The following is a 26918-nucleotide window of genomic DNA, read 5'->3' on the forward strand; positions in this document are numbered from 1 at the left end:
GGGCTGAGAGGCACGTGCTGTAAAAACATTTTGCACTGCAGCTGCAGCCTGCTAGGCGAGGCTGCGCTACAGGCAAACTGGCCAGATGATTTGTACGGTGTTTACATCTGCTAAAAAACTTGAAGACTGTTTTAAAATCAAAAAGCGGCTCATAGTTCAGAAATAATGTTGGTGAAGAGGGATGTCCTTTTAAGGTTGGGCGTCTATTTCAGGCCACTGGACAAGAACATGGAGGACTGTAAGAATGTCGCCACACCTATCACACGTCGGAGGAACACTGCCATGAAGGAGGTAAGAGTATCTTTCCTATGTATATCCTACCCTTAGTCTGCAAAGAAGCACTTCCTTGTGTCTTCTTTTCTCTGATGTCTACATCCCTATTCATGGTTTGATCACATGTAGTTTATTTGACCCTTCAGTATCCCACTGCCTTTGCCAATATCTCCGCCACTCATGGCACAAAAAGACTTGCCATTAAGGAGGTAAGAGTATCTTTCCTATGTATATCCTATCCTTAGTCTGCAAAGAAGCACTTCCTTGTGTCTTCTTTTCTCTGATGTCTACATCCCTATTCATGGTTTGATCACATGTAGTTTATTTGACCCTTCAGTATCCCACTGCCTTTGCCAATATCTCCGCCACTCATGTCACAAAAAGACTTGCCATTAAGGAGGTAAGAGTATCTTTCCTATGTATATCCTATCCTTAGTCTGCAAAGAAGCACTTCCTTGTGTCTTTTCTCTGATGTCTACATCCCTATTCATGGTTTGATCACATGTAGTTTATTTGACACTTCAGTATCCCACTGCATTTGCCTATACCTCCGCCACTCATGGCACAAAAAGAATTGCCATTAAGGAGGTAAGAGTGTCTTTCATATGTATATCCTATCCTTAGTCTGCAAAGAAGCACTTCCTTGTGTCTTCTTTTCTCTGATATCTACTTCCCTATTCATGGTTTGATCATATGTAGCTTATTTGACACTTCAGTATCGCACTGCCTTTGCCAATATCTCAGCCATTCATGGCACAAAAAGACTTGCCATTAAGGAGGTAAGAGTATATTTCCTATGTATATCCTATCCTTAGTCTGCAAAGAAGCACTTCCTTGTGTCTTCTTTTCTCTGATATCTACATCCCTATTCATGGTTTGATCACATGTAGTTTATTTGACACTTCAGTATCCCACTGCATTTGCCAATACCTCCGCCACTCATGGCACAAAAAGACTTGCCATTAAGGAGGTAAGAGTGTCTTTCATATGTATATCCTATCCTTAGTCTGCAAAGAAGCACTTCCTTGTGTCTTCTTTTCTCTGATATCTACATCCCTATTCATGGTTTGATCACATGTAGTTTATTTGACCCTTCAGTATCCCACTGCCTTTGCCAATATCTCCGCCACTCATGGCACAAAAAGACTTGCCATTAAGGAGGTAAGAGTATCTTTCCTATGTATATCCTATCCTTAGTCTGCAAAGAAGCACTTCCTTGTGTCTTCTTTTCTCTGATATCTACTTCCCTATTCATGGTTTGATCACATGTAGCATATTTGACCCTTCAGTATCCCACTGCCTTTGCCAATATTTCCGCCACTCATGTCGCAAAACGACTTTAGGTCTGTGTGAGGGATAGCTACGTTTGTGTCGAGGGTCTTCGCAACACCGTGTATTCAAAAATTGCTGACGTGGCACTTTCGTTTGCAGCTACACTGCCTTTCATTGCCTCTATGTCCAGGTACGCAGCTCACTATGATTACTTGCTTGCCCATATAAGCTGAGCATAAGAAGCCGCACAGTTCGTTAAAGACTGAATTCGTCTGTTTTCGTAGATTCATTAGACCTCTAACGATGCTCAATTAACTTGTGAACACAATTGCTTTCGTTAGATTCATTAGCTATATGTGCTTTGCTGCCGAGAGGATTGCGTATGCTTTGGCTGTAAAAATATTTGTATCAAGATTTAGTGCAACGGACACTAAAGAACACGGCCCCAAAGCTGCGTTAGCAACACCAGTAAGAGATTTGGAAGCGTAAGAGATTTGGAAGCGTAAGATATTTGGAAGCGTAAGAGATTTGGAAGCAGTAAGATTTGGATTTGGAATGTAAAATTCTGTGCATGTGTACTTCGCCTGAAGTTCGAGGAAGTGCGAACGTATGTGAGTCTCAGGTGCGCGTTTGGGGATCTTTATAAAAGACACATCGCACTCAACAGTCTGCCACTCCCAAGGAGGTCCTGACAGACGGACGGTTTCGATAAAGCCTGGCAGCACATATGTCGCTTATAGTGGAATGACATGTGTGTTCGACGTCTGCATTTAACCTCAGGGAGAGAGAGGAGTAAGATAAACCTAAATACGTTCTTTGGAGAGGCAGGGACCATTCATCCGACACTACATACATGCTTTCTACAGGGCTAGTCCAGAAGGCACCTGTAGCATGTAGGATGCCCAGATGGTGAACGGATTCTATCATCTTAAAAGCACTAGGCACTGTATACCCTAAGGCTCCGCAGTCAAGTCGTGACCATACAAGGCTTTTGTTTAAGCTAAAAAGGCATCTCTTGTCGCTTCACCATGATGTGCGTGACAAGAGCTTCACCAAATTCATAGCCTTTAGGCACTGCGTTTTCAGATACTTCAGCTGTTGAAGAAAAGTTAACTTGCAGTCTATAATGATACCTTAGAATATATGTTCACGGCTTACAGATAGTCTTTTGTTCGAGAAGAGGACGCACATGTTTTTTGTGGGTTTAGTCGAAATCCATTCTCGTCCGCCCATTTAGAAATCTTGAGGCCAAGCTGCACTTGTCGCTCGCAGATAGCAATATCACAAGATTTGTAACCGAGTTGCACATCATCCACATACACAGAATAAAACATTGTGTGCGTGGTATGACATTATGGAGAGAGGATGAGCAACACGAGACCAAGGTGAGAGCAGGAGCCAACGTTTCGACATATGCACTCCTCAGCACGGTATATATAAATAGGGTTCTTCTAAAGGGGAGAGAAGGTAAGGCGGGTGGATGAGGTAACGAGCGAGAGTGTGTTAGCGACGAGGGTGCAGAATTGAAAAGAAATATAATGCACTACTGATAGTCGGTGGAGGAATTTGAGGCAGCGCCATTTGTTAGCCGGTTGACGTGTCATTCTGTACACAAAACTCGACTCTAACCCATCTTCGGTTTACAGCAACCTCGTCCAAAGTACAATAGCGCAGCTGCTGTCCCAGGAACTAATCACCCAGTCTGAATATCGCTTCATAATGAGCTAACAACAAAGGAGCCGACCGCTTTTACCTTTTTCCTAAAATACATATGGTTCCCGTAGAAGAAATATTTACAGCTGAAATTCCAGGTAGGACTATGGTGTCAAATAACAACACACCTACCGAGTCACTATCTAAATTCTTAAATCACCATCTGTCAAACAAGCCAACCACCCTACCATCTTTTGTTAGAGATACGCCCCACTTCCTTCGAATTGTAATGCATTGTAATGAAGCAGAGGCGCCCCTGTGCATGTGCCGACTGAAGAGGAAGGCGAAGGACCGTGCCGTGATCGCGAGGGAACCCCGTGCTACGAACAGCCCTTGCAGTGCCTACCTGTACCAAGCGTTCTTGCAACGTTATCGACGACAATAAACATCGTCGCAACTCGACTAAAGCTAACCAAATCGTCTCCGACCACGCTATTAGAGTAACTTTAGACGTTTCTGCTATTTACACTAACATGCCCATGAGTGAAGGAATTGAAGCCGTGTCGAAGTCCCTCGCGTCTACCGCATCTCGGCTCAGTGGCTCAGGCGCAGGCATGACGCAAGAAGTCTGGGTAACGTCACGTCGCGGCAACTCACTGAACTAAACGGACCAGCGCCTACCATTGTGGAGCGGGCGATTGCACTGTCATTGAAAAAGTAAGAGGATGCGCTGGCTCACCACTCTCCTAGTCAGATCAACTTCCTCGACAAGGCGGTTTACATAGAAAATGGAAAACTGAGAACAACACTTTACCGGAGGCCTACGGATAGTCAGAAGTATTTAGACTACACCAGTCATCACCTGAGACACTGCAAGCGAGGAACTTTTATCGGACAAGCGAAAGGAATAAGAATCTGTAGCGAAGACAACTATTAGAGAGCTTTAGATTAGGGGGACGCAAGCTTTGGGGCCCCCTAGCTCTTGGGGCACGGTAGTGCGCATGCGCAGTACTGCGGCCCCAAGTGCTAGGGGGCCCCAACACTTGCGTCTCCCGAATCTAAAACTCTCTATTATATCCCCCACCTAAATGACCTTAAAGGTATACGGACACAAAAGTTGTCGGGTGGTTTTTTGCGTTGGAACAAAGGCTGAACTGCTGAAAATGACGAATACAACAAGCTGATTTGAAAAAAAAAGAACGAGAAACATCTTTTTTTTTGCGATTTTCTGTTGCAACTTGCCTCCAAGCGGCCGCCGGCAGAAGCTGACATTTGACGTCATAACACCCACCCGCGCGCGTGCGCGCGCGGCCAAGGTCGGCCACAGCCGTTGCAGTGTTTAACCCCTTTCGGCGATCTTCGCACGTGGTCCGTCCGAAACATTATCCCCGTCGGCGCTCCACACAGGTGCTTACATGCGCCTTCCCGCGGTCGTCGCTCGGTATTGACGCGTTCGGCGCGGCGGAAGGAAATGCCCGGAGACACGCCGTCGCACACGTTCCCCAGAGACGAGAATGTGCGTAAACTTTGAATACCTGCCTGTCAGTAATCACGCCCAGCCCGGAGACTTCCAAAAATGACTTCATTTGCGCGGACCACTTTGTAGACGATGATTATGTGACCAGCCCGGCTGTGCTGAAAAGCCTCAGCATGCCGCTCAAAAGGCCTAAAGCCAAAACGCCTAAAGCCTGACGCTGTGCCATCGGTCTTCTCACGAAAACGCAAGGCAGAAATGATCAGCGGCGCGTTTGAAAAGAGGAGGCGAAAAGATGTCGGCACTGTTTTCGTTCAGTTGCAGCCTTCTTGGGCAGTGTGAGGGCGAGGCTGGGGCGAGATTCCCGAGGCTGGGCACGAAGGCAGTAATATCTTTAAAAATGTTGGCAAAGCATAGTAAAACAATACAAGGCTAGCTAGCGCGAGCGCGACTCACGAGATCAGACACGCACACAGCTCTGCTTTTCCACAGGCTAAAAGCAGGAAAAACTGGGGAGAACGCCAGACAGGTGCTGCCACCTGTCGCGGGAAGCGTTGCGCGTACAAACGGACAAACACAGGAAAAAAGACGTAAACGGATAGAGCGCAAATCCGTTTACGTCTTTTTTCCTGTGTTTGTCCGTTTGTACGCGCAACGCTTCCCGATACAGCTATGCACCAACTCGCCCAGCAAGAAGTTCTTCTAAAATGCCACCTGTCGGTCGGCTGGCGAAGTGGACGTGAGCGTCTCGGAGGTACTGATACCTCAAAGCAGTTGCTCACGCCGACTGCATAAACTACTATTCAGTCCACGCAGTGCTGAGTTACCCCGCAGCTGCCTCGCGTGCGTGCGCTCTCAAAAAAGCAAGTTTAGAGAGGAAATGACAAATAATTCTTGCACAAGTGTCTGGTGCAGAGCGAAATCTTCGCGCTACGGTTCGCGAAAACCTGACCGGCACTTCCACGGCTGCCTGCTCTTCGTCGCTTGACGCGGAAGGCTCGTAACCGTAAGCGGTAATATTTCTTGCGAAGTTGGAATGGTCCTCGTCTTCAGATGTGTACTCATCGCTGGTAGAGGCACCAGAACTCGAATCCATGCTCGCGATGGCGGCGTCGGCGCGCTTCGAATGACCGCGGCCGGCCGGCTGGCTATCCTACGAGGGTGTCGTGACGTCACTCCTTCCAGCTCCCGCGGGTAGGGTGGCGAGGCGCGCGCTCACAAAAACGCAAAAAATAAAGCCATCAGCTTAAAAATGAGCTAAGTGACTACTTCTTTTCGGTGTAATCACACACTGAGGATTCATTTTCAGCATTTTCGTAAAATTTTCAGATTTTGTGTCCGTATCCCTTTAAACTAACGCTAGCGAAACGAAACCATCCACAAATTCCTCTGGACCGGGCTTATGACGTCGCGTCATGATTAGAGAGGCAGGCGGCATTAGCTAAGAAACAACCTACACCAGAATCTGATAGACCACCAGCCTGTATAACAAAATATTTTAATGTCCTCCCAAGGATAAACAACATCCTACGAAAATAGCACCCAGTATTTGTAGCGAGCGTTAGAGAAAAGCGTTGCCGGATGTACCAAGGGTTACCTATCACCGAAACAGAAAATTTAAAGACATGTTAGTGCATGTGAAAGCCAGCCAACATCATTCCCCCGTAATAAAAGCATGTTCTCGTCCCAGGTGCAAAACCTGCAGGCACCTTCAAAGTGACCTTAAAATTAAAAGCACCGCAAATAGCTACCCAACTGAAATTGACCGACGGCCGATCGTTAGCAAACAACTGGGCAGTACTCGGCAACCGCTATTCTCGGGCAACCAATGGCGGCCCAAGGTGGGGCCCTGGTTGGCTGCCAATTACGTTGGTTATTAGTTGGTCAAAGACGTTCAGCCAGCGGTCAAATAATGATAGGGGATTAGTTGCCACCCAATGCTCCCAGACGTGGTCTTCTGTAGGGCCATGGTTGGCTACCCACCAGGCTGGCCAGGTAGGTACTTTGAGCCAGCCGGAGCCCTCATGCTCACTTGAAGAAGAAGCTCACATCTATGGTTCACGTTTTCAAATTCATCGCCGGTAAAACGTGGGGATCATCAGTGGGCAACCTGCTACAGTCGTACCGAGCACTTTTTATCGGATTCCTACGTAATAGCTCTCCCGTGCTTGGTAAAACATGCAAGTCAAATCTTCGAGCCCTTCCGAGCGTGCAAGCACAGGCATTACGTGTTTGCCTTGGCCTTCCGCGGAGCGCCTCACCAGCAGGAACAGTTATCAAGGCTCAAGACCATCCGATCACGACTTGCATGACCACCGACACGCTTAGGACCCATTTTCGCCAGGTTTCACGGATGCAATCAACCTCTCTTGCCCACCTGCTAGAACGACGACCACATGCAGGCGTCATTCTCCAACGTGGTCAGCATTCATCGTGCCTCCGTACCATCGGGCTTCACACCCTCGACACGTTCACCGTCGGCGTTGTGGTGTTTAAAACAACCTGAAGTGCGCCTTTCCGTTCCAGGAATAAGAAAAAGACTGACCTGCCTACCTCGGCCTTGAAGCAAGCAGCTCTAGATTACTTGCACACTCTCTACATCGACCGAGTCCACGTATATACGGATGTCTCTTCCACTCAGACCAGCTCCACCGGCGCAGTGGTTATACCATCACGACCAGTGAGCATCACATACAAGATTTCTCACGTCACATCATCGACCAGTTCGGAACTTGTCCGAGGTGCCATTGATTATATTAACAACCAACCACCTAATCGGTGGGCAATATTCTGTGATTAAAAGGCGGTCATACAATGTCTTTTGTCAGCTCTTCGTCGCGGGTCCCGTGAATAACTCGTGTCGGAGATTCGAGAAACGCACCATCATACGATCGCAAAAGGATACGACGTCGTGTTTCAGTGGCTACCGGGTCATTGCGGTATCGACGGCAACGACCTCACCGACGAAGCTGCTAGGAAAGCACAAGAAGGAGCAAACCTTGTTTCTGTGCCTTTATCGAGGTCTGACGCAGCCCAACACCTAAGCAAGCTAGCGCACAGTATGACATTGGAGAAGAGGCACACACCTGAATTCACCCTGCATCGGTTGCATTCTCTCGACCCATCTATGCAACTGCGGCTGTTACCTGGACTTCAGCGAAGTGAGGAAACAATGATGTGCCGCTTACGCTTGGGTGTTGCATTTACCAATGCTTACACGTGTTTGATTGGAATGGGTGATAGCGCCGAGTGCAATGCCTGCGGTGTCGAGGAGACCATGAACACCTACTGTTCTACTGCCCATCATTTGAAAACGAAAGAGATGACCCGTGTACAACTCTCAATCAGCTGGATAAAAAACCAATCTCCTTGAACAAGATCTTGGGACCATGGCCTCAAATATCGCAGCTACAAAAGGGCACATAAGCGCTGCTGCGATTTTTGAGAACTACCGGATTGAGTGATCGTCTGTGATCCGGACTGAGTGATCGTCAGTCACCTGTTGCTACGTCGGCTATACCCACAGCGTACTTTCCATTCTTCTCTTAATCTTTCTCTTCCCTTTCCCTTCCCCCAGTGTAGGGTAGCCAACCGGGCTCAGTCCCGGTTAGCCTCCCTGCCTTTCATTATTCATTTTCTCTCTCTCTCTTGAGTCAGCCGCAAGTCGTGCGAAATATATAGGCGGAAGTTAATGTCGGACGAGATTATGTCTGCAAGGTCGGCCTACGGCCTTGGGTCTATGTTGGCAGCCCTAAGTCGGCCGGTGTAGGGCCACTAGCCAATCCCTACCTGGGCCCGACGTTCTTGACCAAGCTTAAGCCAAGGTCGGCCAGGTCGCCCACTCATGTTGGGCCAGCATAGGGCCGAGGTCGTTCCAAGTGAAAACTAGCTTTACTTGAACTAGCTCCGATGTAATTTATATGCTTGAGTGTTCCTCCTGTAAGAAACAATATATCGCCGAAACGGGACAATCAATGAACGTCAGTCAGGTTAAAGGGACGTCGGGCGAACACACCTAAAAAGCCGTCGCCAGCAAAGCCGTCACCACCTTCCCTAAGCCGTCGCCGAGCATTTCAACCAACCAGGTCATAACTTCGATGAACTTAAACTCTACGTACTACAATCAAATTTACGTTCTGCGAGAGACAGAAAATATCAAGAAATCGTACCTCATTAATAAGTTCAAGACAATGCAAACATTAGGCATGAACGTGTCAAAGGGAGCATTAGAATCTATTCGCGTTGCTTAACTTCAAAGCATAAGGTAACAGCACTTAGTTATTTTTCATTGAGCTGTTTAGTTACTTCTTTTCTCCGTTATTCGATTGTCAATAATATTCCAACGTTCCTTTGCTTTCACTCATTGCTGTTGTTGTTCTTTCATTTATTCACCCCCCGTTTTTTAATGTTTTTTTATTTCTTTTTTTTCCACGAGCACCATTTTTCTGCCGCTACTTTTATTCTCTCTTTCAGACACGATAGTTCACTGACCTGCAGCGGAGCAGATACTCCCCCTCCCCGTCGTCCAGGCGCATTCCACGAAAAGAGGAACCTACAATGACACGTCAACCGGCTAACATACGGCGCTGCCTTAAATTTCTCCACCGACTATCAGTAGTGTATTATCTTTCCTTTCAACTGTACACCCTCGTCTCTAACACACTCTCGCTCGTTACCTTACCCACCCGCCTTACCTTCTCTCCCCCATAGAAGAACCCTACCTATATATACTGTGCCGAGGAGTTCACTTGTCGAAACGTTGCCTCGTGTTGCTCATCGTCTTGGATTACCATCTCCCGCATTCTCCGTGTTTTCGATGGATTATGGAGAGAGTTCATTTTTTACAACAAATAGAGTGCAACTCAGCACACCTCCTCGTGGTACAACAGTCTCTTGGGTAAATGGACGAGGTAAGACGTTACCAACTCGAGCACGGAATGTGCGGTTCGAGAGAAAACTTTGAATCACGTTCAGCAAGTTGCCTCGGACGCCCACTCCAGCCAGATCACGAATGATTCCAAAATGCCAAGTTGTCTCATACGCTTTCTCCATGTCTAAGAAAACCGACAAGAAAAATTTTTTATGCGCAAACGCATCACGGATATCTGTCTCGATGCGGACAAGGTGATTTGTTGTGGATCTAGCTTTTCTGAAAGCGCACTGTAAGGGTTCTAGTGTTTCGTTATTTTCAAGAAAATGGATCAGGCGCCGGCTAGTCATTTTCTCACAGTGTTTGCATAGGCAACTTGTTAGGGCTATAAGCCTATAACTGCTGGCCGAAGTCGGGTCCTTGCCCTCTTTGAGAATAGGAATTATTGTTACCTCTTTCGAGGCAGCCGGGATGTACCCACTACAGAATATGGCGTTAAAAAGCGACAGAAGTGTTTTGTGGGTTTCAGGGGGTAAGTGCTTGATCATGTCGTAAGCTATTCTGTCTCAGTGAGGCCTGAAACTCCGCCATGGTAAATGGACGTTTGTTAACTTCATTCTTTGTTATTTTCCGATCCAGGCGCAATCGCACTGCTTGCCGCTGGTACCGTGGAAATTTCTCTGTGTAATGGGCCGAACTAGAAATGTATTCGAAGTGGGCACCTATACAATCAGCCTGGTCTTTAAGAGTGTTTCTCTGGGTGTTTACTAATGGTAGAGGATGGGTTCGCGTTTATTTGTTAACTCGGTTCCAGCCTTTCCTTTCGTCTGTGCAAGAGTATATGCCTGATATGTATTTTTGCCAGCTTTCCCTTTCGGCACGGTTGCGCGTTTTTCTATCATCACTCTTTGCTTTCTTAACGTTTATGAGATTTTCTGCGGTAGGAGAGTCCCGAAGGCGGCACCAAGCCTTATCTTGCTTTCTTCGTGCTTCCCTACAGTCATGAAGGAACAGGAAGATGATAACATCTAGGCTGACTTCAGAAGGTAAGGCACCAAGGTAACCAGTAGGTAAGCGTTGCCAAATAAGAAAGCACCTAGTAAATAAATGACAAAACGTGAGATACTTAAGAAATCAGACAGAATTCGCTGAACTGTCCAATGTGATAAACAAGAAGAAAGTAAACAATATTCAAAAATTTGTGAGAATACTTGGCATAGGACAGGACAAGGTGCATGCAGTGAACGATAAGCAGGGTAATGCTATTAGCAATTTCGTTGATGTAGTAAAATCACCAGAACAACTCTATACGGACATGGAGAGTATCCAGAGTAGCCAAGCAAGCTTCATAGGAAGTAGTGGAAGTAGTAATGAACAGGATAACGAGGCTCCTTCATAACTAGGGAAAAGCTACAACGGCAGGAGAAGATGGAATAACAGTCGATTTATGTTATGCTTGTATAACTTGCCGCCCTTTATATGAAATGTCTCACGTCTTCAAGTTTACCAGAGTGATGGAATAATGCCAACATTATAACAATTCATAAGACGGAAGAAGTTAAAGGATTGAAGAATTATAGGCACGAACGCCTCACGGATATCTGTCTCGATGCGGACAATGTGATTTGTTGTGGATCTAGCTTTTCTGAAAGCGCACTGTAAGGGATCTAGTGTTTCGTTATTTTCAAGAAAATGGATCAGGCGCCGGCTAGTCATTTTCTCAAAGAGTTTGCATAGGCAACTTGTTAGGGCTATAAGCTTATAACTGCTGGCCTAAGTCGGGTCCTTGCCCTCTTTGAGAATAGGAATTATTGTTACCTCTTTCAAGGCAGCCGGGATGTACCCACTACAGAATATGGTGTTAAAAAGCGACAGAAGTGTTTTGTGGGTTTCAGGGTGTAAGTGCTTGATCATGTCGTAAGCTATTCTGTCTCTTCCTGGCGCTGACTTATTTCAACAACTCAGTGAGGCCTGAACCTCCGCCATGGTAAATGGACGTGTGTAAGCTTCATTATTTGCTATTTTCCGATCCAGGCGCAATCTTACTGCTTGCCGCTGGTACCGTGGAAATTTCTCTGTGTAATGGGCCGAACTAGAAATGTATTCGAAGTGTGCACCTATACAATCAGCCTGGTCTTCAAGAGTGTTTCTCTGGGTGAAGTTAAAGGATTGAAGAATTATAGGCCCATTAACTTGCTTTCAGTATTCTATGAAATATTCACCAAGATAATTTCCAACGGAATCAGGGTAGCACCTGACTTCAATCAACCAAGGCAACAGGCTGGCTTCAGGAAGGGATATTCTTCGATGAATCACGTCCATATCATCGATCAGCTAACTGAGAAACCTGCGGAGTTTAATCAACTTCTCTGCATTACTTTCATTGATTACGACAAGGCATTTGATTCAGTAAGAATACTAGCAGTATTCGGAGTGATTACGTAATAAAGGAGATATATCTTGGGAAATATCAACAAAAATAGCCCAGCTACCTTGCTTCTCCACAAGAAAAGTAGAAAATTACTTATCCAGAAAGGCGACAAGCAATGATACAGCACCATCTGTCCAATAATATTCACTGCATGCTTAGAAGACTTATTCAGGCTATTACACTGGAAAAGCTAAGGAATGAGGATCAACGGCTCATATCTCAATGAACCTTCTATTTCAAGATGACATTGTCCTGTTCAGCTGGGGATGAAATGCAACAAATGATTGAGGACCTTGACCGAGGAAGTGCAATAGTGGGAGTGAAGAATAATATAGCGTTGCCTAGCCGCACTCGACTTAGCGTTTCAACGGTAGACCGAAACGAGTCAAAGGTAGCTATGGCGTAGCGGGCGAGCAAGCGTTGCTTGTTCCTCTTATTCCTTCACCAGCACCGTGGCCCAGTGCCTTCAGTACAATCACTCCCCACCGAAAGAGGAGCCATCCTGGCGGCCTAGGGGCATGAGAACACAGGGGGGTCGTGGACAATTTCCTGGCCGCGACTACACTGGTGGGAAGACGCGTCCATCGGCTCGATGAGATAGTTGACTGCGGATGTTTGTTGTAGTACCCGATAGGGACCGTGGTACTTGGAATGCAGCTTGGAGGAAAGGCCCGGTGGAGTACACGGCGTGAACGAGCGAGTGAACGAGCGAGCGAGCTGAAGACATTCTTCGGCGTATGCAGCCGCTCGGGAAACAGTCGTCGACTCCGAAGCATCCGGCCGGTAGGGTAGAATTGTGCCCATTGTGCATGAAGGTTCGCGTCCGTAAAGAAGACAGAAAGGTGAAAATCAAGTGGTGCTTTGCGTTGCAATATTGTATGCATATGTTACGAAAGGCAGAATACAATCCCAATTCCAATGGTCAGATGAAACATACAATGCCAACACGTCGCCAAGGGTGCGATTAAATTGCTCTGTTATGCCATTAGCTTGGGGATGGCATGCCGTGGTAGTACGGTGAATGGTGCGACACTCCTTTAGCAACGCTGTAATGACGTCAGAGATGAAGACGCGACCACGGTAGCTCAGTAATTCTCGAGGTGCTCCATGCCGTAATACCAGGTTCTGAAGGATAAAACTGTCGAAGTCTTTTGCTGTGGCAGATGGCAGGGCTGAAGTTTCAGCGTACCGCGTAAGGTGGTCGATAGCAACAATAACCCATCGGTTGCCGCTGGGAGTGCTGGGAAGCGGACCGTATAGGTCAACGCCGACGCGTTCGAACGCTTGAGCGGGACATGGTAAAGGCTGCATGGGGCCGGCAGCATGTTTAGGTGGCGTCCTGCGTCGTTGGCACAGGGGGCATGACCGTACATACTGACGAACGAAACGGTACATACCGCGCCAGTAGTACCGAACCTGGAGTCGAGAGTATGTCTTCAATACCCTAGCGTGGCCGCATTGTGGGTCATCGTGGAAAGGGGCGCAGATGTCGGAGCGGAGGTGTCGGGGAATAACAAGCAACCACTTACGTCCGCTGGAGTTGTAGTTGCGGCGGTAAAGCAGGTTATCCCGAATAATAAAGTGCGTGGCTTGGCGACGGAGCGTCCGAGAAATCGGCGCTGGCGACCGGCTATACGGGAAGTCTAGAAGCGAACAGATCCAAGGGTCCTTGCGCTGCTCTGATGAGATGTCGGAAATGTTGAGGGCGAAGGCACCGCAGGCGGAAATAGACGAGGAGACAGGATCAGGTGACAGGGGTGACCGGGAAAGAGCGTCTGCGTCGGAATGCTTGCGGCCTGAGCGATAAACAACACGGATGTCGTATTCTTGTAGGCGTAATGCCTAACGAGCGAGCCGACCAGTTGGATCTTTGAGTGAAGACAACCAGCATAGGGCATGATGGTCGGTCTACGATGTCAAAAGGGCGCCCATACTCCTAAGGTCGAAATTTTGCGATAGCCCAAATAATGGCCAGACATTCCTTTTCAGTAACGGAGTAGTTCGCCTCAGCCTTGGTAAGGGTGCGGCTGGCATACGCTACGACGTACTCATCGAAGCCATCCGTGCGGTGTCCAAGAACAGCGCCTAGTCCGACACCACTAGCGTCCGTGTGAATTGTGTTGGAGCAGAGGGATCGAAGTGGCGCAGTACTGGTGGTGAAGTGAGAAGGCGGCACAGTTCTTGAAATGCGTCGTCACATGGCGGGGATCAGTCCGGTAGTCTAGAACGGCCGGTAAGAAGCTCGGTCAAGGGAGCGATTATGGAGGCAAAATTGCGAACGAAGCGTCGGAAATACGAGCATAAGCCGATGAAGCTGCGAAGCTCTTTCAGGGTAGCTGGTTTGGGGAACGTGGACACGGCACTAAGTTTCGTAGGGTCCGGGAGGATACCGTCTTTTGAGACTACATGACCGAGAATAGTAAGCTTGCGAGCACCGAAGTGGCATTTCTTCAAATTTAGCTGCAGTCCTGCAGCGGTGAGGCACGCAAGGACGTTTAGAGGTGGCTGAAGTGTGACGCAAAGCCGGTAGAACAAACTACAATGTCATCTAAGTAACAAGGGCACATGTTCCACTTCAGGCCTCGGAGAATAGTGTCCATCAATCGTTCAAAAGTGGCAGGTGCGTTGCAGAGGCCGAAGGGCATGACGTGAATTCATATAGGCCATCAGGTGTTACAAAGGCTGTCTTTTGGCGATCGACCTCTGCCATCGGCACTTGCCAATACCCGGAGCGCAGATCCAGCGAGGAAAAGAATTCCGCGCCCTGTAGGCTGTCCAAGGCTTCGTCGATGAGCGGCAGAGGATAGACATCGTTGCGCGTTATGCGGTTAAGGCGGTGATAGTCGACGCAGAACCTCATTGGGCCGTCTTTCTTTTTAACGAGGACAACCGGAGATGCCCAGGGACTGTTAGAGGGCTGGATGCTGCCACGCTGCAGCGTGTCGTCAACCTGCTGGTCGATGATCCGGCGTTCAGCGGCCGACACACGACACGGACGCTGGCGCAAAGGGATTTGTTGGCCGGTGTAGATATGGTGAACGACGTCTGACGCTCGACCCAAGGACGGTTGGCGAATGTCGAATGAGGCCCGAAAACGCTGGAGGAGCTTGATAATTTCCGCGTGCTGGACAGGTGTGAGTGCTGAGTCGACGGCATGAGCGAAGACGTCCACAGGGTGCATCGGTCGCGCCGGGAGGAGTGACGGCGCAAAGCGGAAGTGATGCCGATCGTCAAACATGGTAGCCGAGAGGACGCAGTCGAAATTTCAGAGCTCCCCAGGCACTCGCCGCGGAGTATGGATGAAAGGCACGCGGAGGGATTGCACGCGTAAAGGGCAGCAGAACCGCCGCTAAAAATGACGACAGCAAAAGGAAGCAGAATGTTCCTACGGCTCGCACAAGAGGCTGACGGCGTAAACAAAAACAGATGAGTTCGCGACAAAGTCACACGGCGCAGGGACCAGAGCGGCTGAGAAAGGTGCGATGTCGATGTCAGAGGCAGCAACAACTTTAGTAGAATGGTGGTCGTCAGGGTCAAAGCACGGCACTGATAACGTAAGTTCGGCACGAGCGCAGTCGACAACAGCTTGATTTACAGATAGGAAATTCCATCCAAAGATGACGTCGTGCGAGAAACGGGATAGGACGACAAATTCGACAACATACAAAACGCCTTGAATAACGACCCGGGCTGTGCATGATGCTGAAGGCTGAATGCGATGCGAGGCTGCCGTACGCAGCGATAGATAGGTAAGTGGAGTGGTCAATTTGTTCAAATTGCGGCAGAGCTTTTCACTAATAATAGAAACGGCGGTTCCGGTGTCAATAAGTGCGTGTACGGTGACGCCATCTACGGACAGTTCAATTTCGTTCACAGGAGCTGGTGATAGCGTCCGACTGCGGAGTTCCAGGATGTGGAAGAGAAACCCAGCACCTCCACCAGATGCAAAGGGGATGTTTGCTCAGCGGCACTCGACCTAGCGTTTCAACGGTAGGCCGAAACAAGTCAAAGGCAGCTATGGCGAAGCGGGCGAGCAAGCGTTGCTTGTCCTTTTCTTCCTTCACCAGCACCGTGGGCCAGTGCGTTCAGTACAATATGTAGAAGACAAAGGTAAAAAAAAAAAAAAAAAGAGCCTGGCCGGGGAACAAGAATTCCTGATCCCCAGTAGTCTAGGGTCTGTGCAGGAGTGCGTTTATCTGATGCAGTTACTCACAGGGTGACCATGATCATGACAGCGGAATTTACAGAACAAAATTTTGCTTAGAGGTAGGATCTGCAATGATATAGTTTTGATGCAATGTTTGCAGGTATTTCTTACCGGTTACATCCAAATTAATGCTGAAGCGGGTGTCCTCTGCGGTGACGTCGCTCGAAACATGTGGATTCGGACTCCCATGGAATGGTGGCGCCATCTGTCACGGCTACGATGAACTGCGTGTTTCCCGCCGTTTCCGTGTCGATCAGCCTAAGTGGTCTTGTCCTCCGTCTGTAGGGCGCTAGCATCACAAAGAAACGTACGGAATGTGGCATATGGTGTGCGAAGCAGGATGACTAAGCAGTGATTCTCCTAAGGTTGCATCATTTTCTGATTATAGAATGATCACGCAAACTCGCATTATCCAAATTCCAAAGTTGCCGGTTGCTTGCACTCCCATCGTAGCAACCACGCACCCGTTTACGTTGGAGACCGTCTTACCGGTGCTTGTGTTTACACATCAACAAGTGCGGTCTCGTCTTCCCATGAGCTTGGTAAACAGTATTTATTTATTTATTTATTTATTTATTTATTTATTTATTTATTTATTTATTTATTTATTTATTTAAAAAGTCCTTACAGGCCTCGTGAGAGGCATTGGGTAAGGGGGGCATCACAAAAAAAAAAAGTAAAACAGCATGCATAATTGGTACATAATATAGATGCACGATTCATTGGCATAATAATGAATGATTTCCTGCGTACGCTGGATGATTACACAAATATAAAAAAAGGTACAGTTCACGTAAGAATAGGCAATTCAATGTCATATACATAAGAATACAAAAATAGCAACTACAACAAAAAATAACAATGGACCAATTAACGGAAGGGTTATATCATCATAATCGTCATCATCATCATCATCATCATCATTATCATCATCACCATTATCATCATCATCATCAGCATATATTTTATGTCCACTGCAGGACGAAGGCCTCTCCCTGCGATCTCCAATTACCCCTGTCTTGCGCTAGCGTATTCCAACTTGCGCCTGCAAATTTCCTAACTTCATCATCCCATCTGGTTTTCTGCCGACCTCGACTGCGCTTCCCTTCTCTTGGTATCCATTCTGTAACCCTAATGGTCCACCGGTTATCCATCCTACGCATTACATGGCCTGCCCAGCTCCATTTCTTCCGCTTAATGTCAACTAGAATATCGGCTATCCCCGTTTGTTCTCTGATCCACACCGCTCTCTTCCTGTCTCTTAACGTTAGTCCTAAGATTTTTCGTTCCATCGCTCTTTGTGCGGTCCTTAACTTGTTCTCGAGCGTCTTTGTTAACCTCCATGTTTCCGCCCCATATGTTAGCACGGGTAGAATGCATCAGTATTGCGGTTACATCAGTATTGCATCAAAAATATATTGGACTGGTGACGTTCTAATCAGAGAGAAAAAAAAAGAAACATAGTAATACAAGAAAAAGAGCAAAGTGATCCCATAAAAAAAAAAGAAAAAAGCTAACAGAAGGCATATCATAAGGAAACATAAGATGAAGGGGACACGCATTTTTGTCGAGATTACGCAATGAAATGCGAGATGAGAAGCTGGCGAAATCGGTCAGGATTTTTTTCGGAGACTATAGAATCAGGAAATGCATTCCATAATCGAGTGGCACGGGGAAGGGCCGACCAATTGAATGCGTGAGTGTTTCCGTATATCCGAGTGAAGCTGAGGTGATTATGTAGCCTGCGTGATGTGCATGGTGCAGATTCAAGCCGCAAGGAAGATTTCCTATCCGCATGAACGTACTTATGAAGCAGAGATAAGAGCGAAGTAATGACGGATACTGAGGGGTGGAAGTGAAATATCCAGTTTTATTTGCGAAATACTAGAATTTTATGTATAGTTATGAGAGATAAACCGTGCGGCCCTATTTTGGACAGATTCTAATAAGCTGGTTAGGTTCTTATGGTAAGGTGACCAGATTGGAGAGGCGAATTCGAGCTGCGGGCGAACAAACGTTTGGAAAGCTAGCTTACGGATCGTGGAGGGTGATTTGCGCAGGGTTCGACGTAAGTACTCCAGTGACCTTGAAGAATTAGCACATATGGGAGTAATGTGATGGTTCCAGGAAAGGTTTGGCTCGAAATTAATTCCCAAGTACTTGTATGAATTGGCTGGGGAAATCGGGTTGTTATTTATGTGATAAGAGAACGTAGAGATGGAGTGTTTGCGAGTAAAAGAGACGCCTTTACATTTAGATGAATTTAGGGTCATTAACCAAGTGTTGCACCAATCAAAAATAAGCTGAAGATCGTTTTGAAGAAGGAGATGGTCATGAGGACTGGTTATAGGGTGGTAGACAATGCAATCGTCTGCGAAAAATCACACGCGTGATGCTAATTGTTAGGAAGATCATTAATGTATATCAGGAATAGTAGTGGCCCAAGAACGCTACCTTGAGGTACACCGGAAGTAACATAGCAAAGAGGTGAGGAAATATTGTTAACTATTGTAAACTGTTCACGGTTAGAGAGGAAGTTCCGATGCCAAGTTAGTGTCTGTGAGTCTAATTGCAGTGCAGTTAACTTTGAAATCAGGCGACAGTGCGCTACATGATCGAATGCCTTCGAAAAGTCGAGAAATATGCTATCGATCTGTATAGTACGGTCGCTCAGTATTACGGTCGCTCGGTATATTATGTGTCACTCAGTGCCCCAACAGCTTCGCAAACACGGAACAGTGAGCATTTCACGGAGCCCGTGAAATTGCTTATTTCAGAGAAGTGAAACAAGGACCGCGCTGTACACAGAGTGCAATCACGCATTTTTCTGTCCGCGTGTCTTCACTTGATACATGTCTTGTAATAAACCCAGTGACCCTTACGGAAATGACGACAAAGTTCAGTAAGCTACGTACATACGGGTGCGTTCACTCAATGCTCTCCCCTTTCGGGACGAAGCGCGCTGCGGGACCAGCTGATGAGAAACATTGACGTGGTTAAATGGACAGTGAGGAAATGCAGTAAATGGAAAAGCATGTATTTGCAGCAACGGAAAGGGCAAATATCATGGGATGATATGGGAATTCGACTAGTGGTCTGTGAAACTGTGAGGCGACCGCGTGACAAAACGACAACTGTAGTAGTTTACACAATTGTCAACCGCGCACTGTTTGTCATAAAGCACTTTGTTTAACCCTTACGAGCCTTTGCGAGCCATTGCACCAGAAATTTCTCGTATCTCTCACCAAAACGAAGATCATTTATCATTTCTTTAAAATATGGCGTTCGCCTACTATGTAACTAGAGAGAGAGCACGCGCAGCACGAGTGTCGCGAACAACGAGAGAACACGCCGCACAGTGGCGCGGTGATCTATCTATCTATCTATCTATCTATCTATCTATCTATCTATCTATCTATCTATCTATCTATCTATCTATCTATCTATCTATCTATCTATCTATCTATCTATCTATCTATCTATCTATCTATCTATCTATCTATCTATCTATCTATCTATCTATCTATCTATCTATCTATCTATCTATCTATCTATCTATCTATCTATCTATCTATCTATCTATCTATCTATCTATCTATCTATCTATCTATCTATCCGCCTACGTCTTGGTGCTCTCATGGTCGTTTCATTGACTTGGTAGGTATCGAAATTGGCATAGTATAATAACTGTACATGACTAACATAAATGTCATGACATGCGTGTCATTTAGGTCATGAAACAGCCGCCTAAAATGACAATGACTCAGCGAAAAATGATTAACACTCAAAAACCATTGAAATGGGTTCGAACGTGGGTACTATAAATGAGGGAAACACTGAAGGATGGTGATAGAAGCCAGTCATGGGCATGACCCAGTAAAATTAACAATGACTCAGTGAGAACAGATTAACACTCAGAACCCACTGAAATGGGTTCTGACGTGGGCGCTAAGTGAAGGAAAAGGCTAAACGTTGATGGTAGAAGTCATAGTCATGCGTAAGACTAAGGCTTTCGCCTGAAGGTCTCTTAGGCCTAGCTAAAGGGACTCCTGAGGAACTCATGACATGAATGTCATGGCATGCGTGTCATGTAGATCATGAAACAGCTGCATACGTCTTGGTGCTTTCACGGTCGTTTCGTTAACTTATGCTCTCATGGTCGTTTGGGTAGGCTCCTGGCACACTGCTTCGCATTACATCGATTCCCACATGGTGTGGGATCTGCCGGCTCTTTTTAACATTGGGGTAGTGCTTGCGATGTTCGTTCCATGCTTGTCCTTTCATACCAGTATCACGTGGCACCCGTCGAGCGATGTGCATTAAAGAAACGCCCAATGGTTAAACTGCTTCGAAACAGGCTCATACGAATTGCCAAGCACGTTGATGCACAGCCCTGCATACTATATCAGTGTGCGCATAAACGTATATTATCATCGCGAAATAAAGAAAACGCAATTATTTTTTTTTCTTATTTGTCGACTTGCTGACTCTACTTGACCGCGCAAATTATGAACACCAGAGGGCATAAACAGCCTGTGGAAGCAACATTTGCATATCTAGCATATCCTCTCCATAAAACATTACTGATAGTTTAACTTTAGAAGGCAGAAAATTTGTAGAAGACAAATAAGACAACACGTGTTCGTTCAAGTGCCTTCAGAAAATTATGAGATACAGTTCAAGACAAGTTCGCAAGCAGCTGCCCGTTCATTTTGCTCAGGCTATCTTTTCCCGCTTTGCGCGGTTGCTAGACATAAGATTAAGAGCTGTTACCGACAAATAAGTTTATCAGCGGGAGCACGAAAAGGCCCTTCTACGGTATCTATCCCTGCTTCATTCCTAAATATCTGCGTGATAAAAACAGGCGATTACGAGCGTAAGCGACAAAGCACACTTCTGGCGCCAAATGAACTGCAGCAGCTTTATCCGCCAATATCATCGTGAAGCAACACCGCGTCTATAATCTGGCGTCTCTGTTAGCGACGGACGGTATTACCAGTATTGCGCACTGGCTTTGCATTGTCGAGCATGACTAGATGGTTAATCAATGCACACCTTCGCGTCCTGGAGCGTCGTGTGTGGTTTTTAATTATTCTTGTCCTGAGCGGATGATTCCGTGGGCTAAATCTGCCTTTGGCTACAATACATCACCAGAACATTGTCCCGAGGCATAATTTTAGTCGTTTTAAATTTATTAGACACTTGTGACTTCTGGGGAATCTAAGGCAGGGTTAATATCAACGCTACCCGAGAACAACAACAAATCACGTTACAGATGTATGCAGAAGCTTTTCTCGTCTACTATTGCCATTACCACACCGAATGCGTTGCTAATAAGTTTACAAAATTTTTCCAAAGTAGATGAAGCATCCATCTTTTCAGCACGCATCGACAGCTAGGTTGATAGGTTCGGAAAAGTGTTCCCTAATTAACGTCACCGTAAAAAACCTCCTGCCAACCATACCACAGTCGCCACCAACCACATATTACCACTTTCGAACTAATTTGCAATCTTGAGTGTTTGAACAATCACAGCAGTCATCATTTACGGTGGATCGGATGGTTCGGACGCGTGGCACATATGTGCGTGTAAACAATCCAGTCTATCGTACGACAATCTTACGAACATGGCATTAAACCAATTACCAACGAGCTCCAAACGGGTTTCCTACCGGTTCCTTCACGAGGCGTCGTCGGAAACATCGGATGGTTTTGACGCACATGTAACTCGTAAAATGCGATAGATCATTTCAAGATCTACCGCGTTCCTGTTGATTCCAACGGCGCCGCGCCATCTCGGGCCGTAAGTACATAATATCGCGGTACAGAAGCAGTTTCCGTTACTACATTCACAAGAATAGTCAACGTAAACTAACCTGGATAGTCGGGAAAGTCATGAACATTGCGCGAAGACTGCGGCGAAGCGCTCCGAGAACCTGCAGCACGGCGGCGAGGGAAGAGACTGAGTTATCAGATCACGTGAATGATGGCGTCATCGACTGATGTTGCCAGACGAAATGTTAAATTCAAGCTGAAACTTCAACTCGAATTCAACGGGCTGGATTTCAAGGCCACGGAGCGGGAACACTGCGTCGCATGGTCCAGCAATGGAACGAGGTGACTTGAAGCCAGCACGAAGGCTGTATTGATTGTGCAAGTCTCCCTACAATTTAGAGTGATTCTTTCTTTTAGTACTTCAGTGTTTTCTTCAATTCATTGTTTTCGTTTCCTGAACAATTATGTTCACATCGTACAAAATGTTGTGTGACTACATTGCGCATCGAGCAAGCGCGCTTAAGCAAAGCGCTCGTCATTGTGTGCCTTTGTGTGCGTGTGTTGCTATATGCTCATCTCTACGCATCATTTATTTATAGTCATTATGCAATCAAATGTTGCTAAAAGGGTGGCCAGAATGTTGCCGACATTGATGATATCATCAAATAAATGAAATTAAATCATTTTACTGTTTTCGAGTCCGAAGCTTCGATCAGCGCGATTGCTTAAGCCTCGGTCAGTATTTTCTGTTGACCTCGTACCACATCTTTATTTTTCGCTGCCTGTCACGGAAAGAGGCCGATAGTGGCAATAACCAGGCGTTGGAAGCAAATGACGAAGTACAAAAGAAACAAAAATTACTAGAGGTAATGGCAGCTGCAAGCATGGTGCTTCACTCAACATGGGAATTGGTGGTTTGTGGATGGATTTGCCTAAACTTCGCCCTTCTGCCTTCAAACGGCTTGGTGACTGAAAATTCACCACTTTCAACAAATTATTTGGGGAATGCAACGCAAACAAGACAGGTGCAAAGAAAACGCGGAACCCTGTATGAGCACTGACTTTACCTTTTACAACTTACAACTATTATGTGCTCTTCTATTAGTATGTGCTCGTCCACTGTATTCGCCTTTTCTTTGTGCCTGTCTTGTTTGTTTCCCAATTGCTTCCCAATTTAGGCAGATAAAGCGTATGTGACTTTTAGTACCTGATTATAGATGTCTCTCCCGTGTTAATTATAAACAACATGTGCACCACACATTCTACACTCCTGAAGACTCCGAAATCTTTCTGCTTCTTTCTGCTCGCTTGAATAAATAAAATAATGGCAGTCCGATGCTCTAACCATTAGACCACAATCTTTATTCTTGTGTATAATAATAAGGCCACGCTGTTTTTCAATAAATTAGGCCACAATCGCACACATAATTATCTCGTTTCAAAGCCAGTGAGCTGATAAAGACACTCGGCGCGTGCCCGCCATGCCACATTCTTGTCTTCTTTCGTTGTGACAGCTCTCGCTTTGAGGCACCGTGTTATACTGCACTTTGTAAGGGCGAAAGCCTCATATGTGTGAAAAGACGTCCAACACACGAAAGGTACAAAAACTATCCTCATGAATGGCTCATACCCCCCTAAGCATTCATATCCCCTAAGCATGCAACCCTAGATGTATGATAAAGATAGATGATAAAGCGAATTAAGTGGATGACTAAGCGAATTAACATGGGCTCGCCCACCATACGTAAATCAGATTCTTACCTTTTATGTTTGAAATAGTCTACGTCCGCAAATGGTGGTAACAGCTGCGACAGCCGGCTGTTGTCGCGGTAAATAAGAACAGAACGAGGCGGATCGCTGAAGTGCACTGATTTTTCTGGACTATCACCAGGATCAGCCCACATTTTTGCACACTCACACACGAAAAATGCACGGAAGCCTAGCCATAAACAGCTTCACTTTAACATTTCTGAGCCTTATACAAAGCAGATCAACGTCTCGCCAGCTTATCAAAAATATTCGTATTCATTTTTACAAACACCGCAGGCGTAGCTTCACATACTAAAGATCTACCGTGCTCTTGATTAGCGTCGCTTACACTCGTGGTATCACGTACATCTCCTGACCGGTGCTTATATCTTTGCCTCGGAAGGAAGCCACTTTGATGCGGGCGGCTATGCTTTTTTAACTCCAGCACTTGCATTTTTCTCCAAATATTCTTCCACTTCTCTAATAATTTTTCAAGGTTTTCGTATTCCTTACGTCGCAGTTTAATCTTAAACACTGCGCATCTTTAAAAGGCAACGAAGGCTGCAAAGCAACACTAATTCAATTTACACTGGTAAAATATCCAGACAATCCAGTTTCACTCATTTGGTGATGAAAGTGTTTAGTGCTGGTACAAACACTGAAGCGTGAAACTTCGCTTCCTCAATTTTGGAGACGACTAGAGCGCTGGTACGTCAAGGCTTCAAGGCGGCGGCGCCACGAGTCATTCCTTTTATTCGCTTGTCTTTTATGGTTTATGAAGCCTCCGATAACTTCGACCAGTTACAGCACGAATGTGCAATGCTAATAATTACAAAAAGACTTTGCTGCCACGAAGCTATTATGCCTAGTTATCGTTGACTTGCATTACGTAAGCTGACTCCATTTCGAGGATGGTCATGCAGTAGAACTGCAGTAACATTCTCGTTTCTGCGTTTCTATTTCTATTTGTTTAATGAAAAGCCGAGCAAAGACACTGTTTCTATTCTATTACCTCAATGCTTAAAAGGGTAGACAAAAATCTATTGTTTGTTTACAATGACTTTCTTCTTTTTTACTTTTTCTTACAATGTGTCCTTCTTTATGGCACTGCCATTTGACTCTTTTAAGTGTGTAACCTTTTGAAACCCAATTTTATGGTAGCCACTGTGGTTATCCTGCATACCGTCACCGCTCTTATTTCGTACAGTCACTACAGTTTTTTATGTTCTTCTGGTGCTGGTGCATTGAAAAAGCTTGTTGGCGCAAGCTTTCTAATTGCTGCTGCCACAAGGAGGCAGCTTTAGTAACTAACACAGTACACAAAAACTTAGCCTCCTCCTTATATGCAAGTGATCCTCTTACTAATTACTAACTTTCTTATCACGCATGCCTCGTTTTGTAAGTCTGCATCGCCTTGCCATTCTGATGTTCTTTTGAACTTGTCTTTCAGGTTGTCCAGCAGTCTTGGAACTCACAGGACAAAAATTCTACAGTTACGCCAAAGTTCACCATACCAGGTAAGGAGTCAGATGACTTCTGTGTAATGTTAGATGATCATACAGAAAATGCCTGAAAAAAAAATCAATTTTTTATGAAACACGCCGAAGTTTGTCGGTCTGTATGTATATCGATGTATGATGTACAAGGAGGATCAATATGAAATGGAATTGGAAAGCCTTTAATTGCCCTGTTTTTTGCATTAAAATGAAAGATATAGTAAGGGAGTGCTATTATGAAGTTTTTCAAATACTTGAAATCACATTTATGTTGACATCTGCTATCACGCCCTGCCACCTTGAATGCACTTTACACCCATACTGCACTCATACTTACCATTACATGACCTTGCCTGCATGCGCAGCCAGGTCACTTCAATTGTGTTGATATATCCAGTTAAACAACTGAGGAAAACAGTACAAAAGTGGGCACATAGTTGCAGAATTGATGAAAGATATGCTGAGTCATTTCCGTTAAAGCATACTCCGTTTAATAGCTACTTTTGTTGAACACATTCGCATGACTGGATTGCCACCTTTTATTTTTTTCCAGGTCACCAATCTATGGACAGGGTCAGCAACAACCGCAGCCTAGCACACTCGTCTCCCGGTGCTAACAACAGGATGCTGGAGGAAGGGCAGAACAACATCAACGCCGTTAGCCAAGTCTCTGGAGGCACGTTGCACCGCAGCTCGGCCAGCAGCAACATCAGCGCCATCAACAGCCCTGAACAGCAGCAACCGCCCTCGCAGCACCACTCCAACAAGCTCCAGCGGACCCCAAGCCACCTGAAGAGCGGCCAAGCGGCCCAGAACGGACCCCATCGCCGAACTTGGGCTCACAGCCGGAGGCCGGGACATTACTCGGTCGAGCGTTTACAGTGCGTTTCCGGACGACATCTATGAGTCCATCGACGGTGATGCCTCCTCGGTCGATCGCCTGTCCGACGTCCCGCCACCGCCCGCGCCTCCCCAATCCGAGGCGTTCTACGGAGACTTGTCCGACATGAGCCAGCACTCCTCATCCAGCTACGGCTACGACCAGCGGCCCTTGCTCGTCACGAAATTGCCGGGCAAGTACCAGGACACACCCCTGGCACACGTCATGCAGGGCTTTGCAAGGGACTACGCCACGTCTTCGCCAGAAATGCCACGCTATGGTACGGAGCAGCAGATGCACTATGGCTCAGGCCGACGCAAGCACGACATCGTTGGCTTCAATGGGTCTCCTTACTCACCCTTACTCACGAGGCTGCCCTGGCGCAGAGGCTAGAAGACGCCCCGACAAACTTCTCCTCGGACTCGGGCATGGTCGCCGACAGCGAGGATTGCTGGGGCACATCACCGACGCTGCCGGACTTGTTGCACGGCCCCGTGGAGAGCAACACTGTGGTGATGGCGGTGCTGGACGGTGAAAAATGTGGTGAGCAGGATTCGTCCGGATGCCATGATGACGACACCATCGCATCCGAGATTGCTGCTGCTGCTGCTGCTGCTGCAGCAGCAGCAGCAGAAGAAGAAGAAGACAAGTGTGCCAAATAAAAAAAATGTTTGAAATCTTGCAAAGCTATTTACAGTTGGTACTTCGTCAGGCTAACCAGGATGCTCCCATCATCAGGGGCTGTGCATAGCCTCAGCTGGAACAGGCAGCATGGTGGAGCGACTGCTCTAGAAAGCTCTTGTTGGTCCTGGGCTCGATCCCCTGACCCGGAGCAATT

At 46.5% G+C, this 26918-nt stretch overlaps 1 protein-coding gene across 4 annotated transcripts in view; it reads left to right on the forward strand.

The window, feature by feature from the left end:
- The window catches only part of LOC119433221 (uncharacterized), a 155571-nt gene extending 129386 nt beyond the window's left edge, over positions 1–26185 (forward strand). For 3 of the 4 annotated variants that reach the window (XM_049658934.1, XM_049658935.1, XM_049658933.1), the window contains 3 exons: positions 213–291; positions 25155–25221; positions 25754–26185. In XM_049658934.1, coding sequence (XP_049514891.1) covers positions 229–291; positions 25155–25221; positions 25754–26106 — 483 coding nt within the window. In that variant the 5' untranslated portion in view covers positions 213–228 and the 3' untranslated portion in view covers positions 26107–26185. The remainder of the gene's footprint in view (positions 1–212; positions 292–25154; positions 25222–25753) is intronic. The other variant, XM_049658936.1, reaches the window with a different exon arrangement.
- Positions 26186–26918: the final 733 nt, after the last annotated feature.

Source organism: Dermacentor silvarum, chromosome 11, assembly GCF_013339745.2.
Source record: "Dermacentor silvarum isolate Dsil-2018 chromosome 11, BIME_Dsil_1.4, whole genome shotgun sequence".
Classification (NCBI taxonomy): domain Eukaryota; kingdom Metazoa; phylum Arthropoda; class Arachnida; order Ixodida; family Ixodidae; genus Dermacentor; species Dermacentor silvarum.